This window comes from Apus apus, chromosome 3 (genome assembly GCF_020740795.1).
Source record: "Apus apus isolate bApuApu2 chromosome 3, bApuApu2.pri.cur, whole genome shotgun sequence".
NCBI lineage: Eukaryota > Metazoa > Chordata > Aves > Apodiformes > Apodidae > Apus > Apus apus.
Genome location: NC_067284.1, coordinates 37,379,989 through 37,385,988, shown reverse-complemented (window position 1 = coordinate 37,385,988; position 6,000 = coordinate 37,379,989). Strand labels below are relative to the sequence as shown.

Genomic DNA, 6,000 nt, shown 5'->3' with positions numbered 1-6,000 from the left:
AACAGTCCATTAATGGAATAGCAAGTCCAAAGTTCACACACAAAAAAATAGTGAATCAGATTATGCTTGTGGAGGAACCAAGTGCCCATCTCCCATTGACTTCAGAAGGAGTTCTGCATCGTCATGCCCTGAAATGTCCAATTTAATAATTGCTGTTATTTTTTTAGAGAAAACACTAATTACTTTGCTTTAAATCTGTATAAGCCCATGCAGTGCTCTGCCTTTAAGCTAATGGGAGTTCTACAAGCTCAGAGCTATTGCTGGATCAGAAAGTGAGCATGCTGAATGTAATTTCTGTTTGATTTCATGCAATACATGTATAGTAATTGATTAGCTTTAAACTCACTGCGTCTGTGACTTTCTGATACAAGGAAACAAAAAACTAATTAGTCAGCATAGGAATAAGAAATAATAGCTTTCAGCTTCACCTTGCAACTGCTTTGACTGTAAACTATCAGAACAGCACAAAGTAAATTAACATGGCAAGAGACTTGCTAAAACATTGGCTAATACCACAAGCAACAAGATTTGCCAACGATGGGGTTGCATGATAAGATAAGGGTAGCTAATTTTAATTTCTCATGGCAAAAAATGTTGAGTCAAAGAGAAATTTGCTCTCCAAAACCTTTCTGGAACCATTCTGCATAAAAATGAACTATGGAAAAGATGCTAGTCATTGCTGCATGCAAGCAGTGACCCTAGGCCTTTGACAACATATATCAGTAATTCCAATATCCACAATACCATGTGGCTCTGTGACTCTATAAATAGATTTGCATGGTTTATTTTTCTCTGTGGTTTGTCATATTCTCTATAATTTTGGAAAGCTAATGTTTCCTCCTGATTAAAATTTATAAGCTTTTCTTTTTATTAATTTATCAGGAACCCAACTGCTAAGAAAACAATCATGTTCATTATGTGTCAGAAATGCTGCCTGCACTGCCTTTACTGGTGATGAAGGCACAACTCTGGCAAATGCAGCTGCAAAGCCAGAAAGGAGTGAAATCTTTCACCTCATAGAGCACAATTCTTTTAATTTTCAGGAGACCAAAATTACTCACTGTTCACAAACAAGGTTTCATACGGCCAAGTGAGGATTTAAAATCATTTAAGAAACAGCGATTTTTGTCTACTGTCTAGAAGAAAGAATTTTTATGTGCCATACATCAAATCTGAGGCTTAATTCACTTGGCAGAGCCTTTTTACCTGTAGGCCGTAATAAGTAAAAGTCTACCTGACTCACTGACAAAGGTTCATCTGCACTTCGATCATCTGAAGACTTCGGAACTTCGAGTCTGTCGATGAAAGCCTGGAGCTCTTTCCTGAAGGCCTTCATCTGTGCATTGATCCGGTAAAGAAGCTCATGCTCACGTATTCTGCTGCCATCATCTTCCTCATCCATCAGTCCAAAGAGGTCCCCATTTGCTACATAAATTCTCGCCTCTGTTATGATGGTGCTTGTGTCAGAAATTAAGCGATCTATTGTCTTGCCCAGCCGCTCAGCTTCAGAGCGAATGTCCTTCATCTGCTGCCTGTCAGCGAAGCTTTTCTGCCATCCAGAGGGTGTCGGATAAAAAGATCTCGTGGGTGTCAGGCACCGAATGTTGCGGACCTCCTCAGAGTCGCTTTCCCCACCGATGGGGCCTTCCCTTTTGCGGTGAGGGGGACGGGAATCATCATCGCTCTCTTTTTTACCTGCATCGCTTTCTGCATCACTGTCTCGGGGGCTGCCACGGATTCCAAGATGAGAGGCCAAGTCATAGCGTTGCATGTTGGACATTAAGACTCTGTTCTCATACTGGAGTTGCATGACTTTGCCACTCAGCTCATTAATCTGCATTCGTGCAGCTTTTAGCTCCTCCTGTAACGCTTCTGTCTTGGCATTATCATGGTGCCTAGAGTTCTCATGGGCCCCAGACTTGTACTTGTATTTGTTCAGCTCAGCTGTTATACGTTTATTCTGTTCTTCCAAATCAGCTAAATTTCTCCTCAGCAATTCTGCTTCGTCTTCTACTAGTTGCAAATGCTGTCGTAATTCTGACAGGGATTCACTCTGTTCTCCCAGGAGTGGATTAGCAGTACCTGAGAAATCATCTCCTCTTAAATCATCAAGCTCTGCTTTCAGTCCTCTATTTTCTACTTCTAGTTCCACTATTTTCCTCCCAAGAATATTAGCTTCCTCCTCCACAAGTCTCAATCGAAGCTTCAGTTCAGCTTCTCTTGTGGTAGGTGGCCCACCTGCTTCACCTTTTGGCAAGGGACTGTCCAAATCCCCATAAAACGATCTATATTTTTGCAGTTCATGTTCAAACCTGTCTTTCTCTTTATCAATCTTAGCCATTTTCTTCCTCATCAAGGCTGCCTCTTCTTTGACAAACTGTAACTGGCATTTCAGGTCTTCATTGTCCTCCTTAGAAAAGAGAAAAAAAAAACACATGAAGAAACTTGATGTGAAACAGGAGACCTCCAGTGGATGGTCTTAAATTACAAGATTAACAATCACAACTACATATCTTTAGATACTAAGAGATTTTCCTGCAATTGTTTTTACACTCACCAATGAATTAAAAAGAAGGGAATACACACTTAAAGTTTTAAGAGGGGAAAAGACTATTTTACTTGTGTCTGAAGCTTGTACTGTCCCCAGAAAATACATTGTAGGGGTGGGGGGCATATAAAACATCTTTGTTTTCTAGGCTTGGCTTGCAACACTGTAATACACCTTATAGTGCTCAAAAATCCTGAAAGCGGCACACAAAGGGCTTATAATCTAGTTCCACTGCTGCTCCCATTTACATTTTTTTTTTGCCTAAAATATATAGAGCACATGAAAGCTGGTGGATTCTGTTGCAGTACCAATGGTTTGTTTAGGTGGAGCTTGACAGTGTAGTCTGACCGCAGGTCTGGGGTAAGAGCTCTCTGCTTCACAGCAAATAGGAAAAAAAAAAGAGCAAAGCAAACATGCAAGCAAAGTGCAAGCCTACAAATCATGTACATAATTTTCATAGTGTCCCTGAACCCTCCACATGAGAATCCAGGCTACTACTGTTATTACAACATACCTCTGTTGGTGTCTGCTGTGCCTTTTTTTCTGATTTTGGTAGGTCTTTGCTCCCTCTTCTTTTCAGTGATTGCTGAAAGAACAAAATGAGATGCACTCAATAACTCACTAGAGAGGCACACAATTCAGTCACTCACTTAAAATACAGCAAATCAAAAGCAACTACAGAGGAATTATTTTCCCGAGATAGAAAACACAGAGGGGAGACAGCTGCCCAAAAATGACACAGCAATGTTATACAAGTATTTGTTTAAATAGTCTATTACCTTTTTTATTCAAAAGACATTTTAAGACTAGTGCATAATGAATGTTTAGCACATGACAGGAGAAGTAAGAAAGCAGGTATCCCAAGTGGCAACTTAGAAATGGGAAAGCTGAGGCAAGCAACGAAACCGAACTTTAGTCTTGCCCATTTGATATTAATCCTAACAGGACCAAGGCACTTGAAGATGCCTCTAGACAGGCATGTGGCCTTAACCTTTATGGTAGACAAGCTACATTAAGCAGTGTCACTGAAATCCCCTCAGCTGACTTGAGTGTACATCTACAAGCTTGCAGTGTATCACAGTCACACCTCTGTAGGTGTACACTGCAGACAAATTCACACATAGATCTGGTTGTTAGGTTTGTTCTGTTTTCAGAACATATGCAAGTAAATACAATTTAAAACCGCTTGGCCTACAAAGTCCTAGAGAGAAACATAGCATATTACCTTAAGAAAAGCACCACACAAACACATGTATACACCACCATAAGAGCAAGCTTCTTCAGTGCCTTCCCATCTGCTATGTAACCAAAGTGAGTGGAAAAGAAACTTCTGATTTTAGAGCAGGATATTCTGGGATCGGTGCTTGTTAGAATGTCCAGCAGAATCTTGTAATTGCTGACAGCAGAAAGTTCATTAGCAGGCAAGCAGAAGCAGTGGAAAACAACTGCAGCCACCCCACTGTCAGCACTCAATACAGATCATCAAGGAAACAGCAGGAAAGAGGAAAACTAATGAGATTCTATATTAATACACAACATCCCACCTGCAGCTGTTCCCCATTTTTATGTTCCCCTGGTAAAATGTAGGCCTTGAGGCAGGGTAATGATACAACCAATGCCATCTCCCCCTGAGACTATTCTCTGGTAGAAGGAACCCTTGTGCCACTGAGAACATGCATGTCCCTGCACCAGCCAGAGGAGAATCCAGCTGTATCTAAAAGCCATCCAGTTCCATGTAATGGGAATTAAAATATGTTCGTAATCCTGAAGGAACAGAGTACAGTGGATGACTTTGCTAAACATAATGATCCTGTGCACTAATTGCCTGCTGGTGCCAATTTTTCTCTTTCTTCTGCAGATCATCCCCATAACAAATACTAAGCTCATGGACTGCTCACTCCAATGGAAAAATCAATGTCATAGAAGTTACTAATGTATCAATGAGTAACCACAAGAGATTATTTCCTATGAGGCTTTTTGCTCAGATTTACTATAGTGTTATGCAAGAATTAAGAAAATATACCTCAGATTCAGAATCAGAACTGCAATTCACAGATGAATCCACAAAGGAATAGATTTAAATTTTTTGTCTCCTGCAGAAACACTGAATGCTCTCAACAGACAGCACAATAAAACCAAACAAAGATCATCAGCATCTTAGCTGTGACAGACAGGTAGCTGTGAATCTCAGAGTTCTAAAAGAATTCAGAAAGAAATAAAAAATAGTTCCATTAACTCCCTTTACCCTTTGAAATAAAGACAACCACTTTGGGATCCAGCCTACAAACAAAATACTTCTTCTCCACAGTCATCCATCAGCTACCCTACTGCAGACATGGTATGTACATGTGGAAGGTTCATCTGTTGTTTTTCTTTTTGAATTGGCAAATTAATAAAGCATTAGACTTTCAGAGGTGCAGCATCCTACTATGTATTACCACTGATGATACCAATATGTATTATCGCTTTGAAAAGTCCCTTTTCAAATCAGTTAGCACCACAAACTTCTCCTTGCACCAGATTCTTGCCAATGCCACCCACTGAGATATGGTTAAACTGTAGTTCTTCTTGATTACCTGAATGTCTTCTATTCACCCTGCCGAGCTCAGCATCTCTCTTCATATAATGAGGTTATGAAATGCTGAGATGTAACTTCTTGTATACCCTACAACTTTTGAAAAGGGATATATAAAAAAGTTTCCCCTGACAAAAAAGAAAAACCACAGAGGGCAAAAAATATTTTTAAGGATTTGTCATAAAATAATAAATAAATAAATAAATAATTGTTTTTCTACTTTCTGTCAATAACTTTTGAGTTGTAGTTCCTTTTAGTAGTCAGGATAGCAACATTTCAATTACAGCAGTAGGTGTGGCTATGCAGTGACTGGGCACTACCTTCTATTCTGCTCTGCTCTGCTTGAATTACAACAAACCATTCATGGAGCTGGTATTATCCACCAACAAATGATGCTGTTTAGTAACACCATTTTATAGCAGAAAGCAATGAAGAACATGCACAATTCAATTAGCAGGATGATTTGGGTAAGTGGATTAGGCCCAATTGGAATTTTCTTGTTAAAATGCCATGAGACAATTTCTGATCACTGGAGGTTAAGATCTCACTTGCACATCTCAGCTGACATATGACATCTGCAAAATCACAATGCCCCATAACATCATGCTAGGGCACTGAGGCAGTACTCCTACAGAATAAATAATGTCACATATCAAGCAGTATATCCTGCTATAACTTCAGAGGTATATTTCACAATTTACAGGGGCTACTCTTTCTATCATTTCTCTCAAGCCCTGTACTAGCCCACTTTTACAATCTAATTTTCAAGGTTAAATGATTTATTTTGCTGCTAATGAAAAGAAGTATCAAAGAAAAACAGAAAGAGAAACTAAAAAGTTCAGACAAACGTATAGCAAAACCAAAAATAGCAACCCAG

At 39.5% G+C, this 6,000-nt stretch overlaps 1 protein-coding gene across 1 annotated transcript in view; it reads right to left on the bottom strand.

Annotated features, from left to right (window-relative positions):
* The window catches only part of SOGA3 (SOGA family member 3), a 31,660-nt gene that overhangs the window by 295 nt on the left and 25,365 nt on the right, over positions 1-6,000 (bottom strand). The window contains exons 4-5 of the mRNA XM_051613830.1: positions 3,063-3,134; positions 1,235-2,410 (exon numbers count right to left, since the gene is read on the bottom strand). Of these exons, the coding sequence (XP_051469790.1) occupies positions 1,235-2,410; positions 3,063-3,134 (1,248 nt within the window). The remainder of the gene's footprint in view (positions 1-1,234; positions 2,411-3,062; positions 3,135-6,000) is intronic.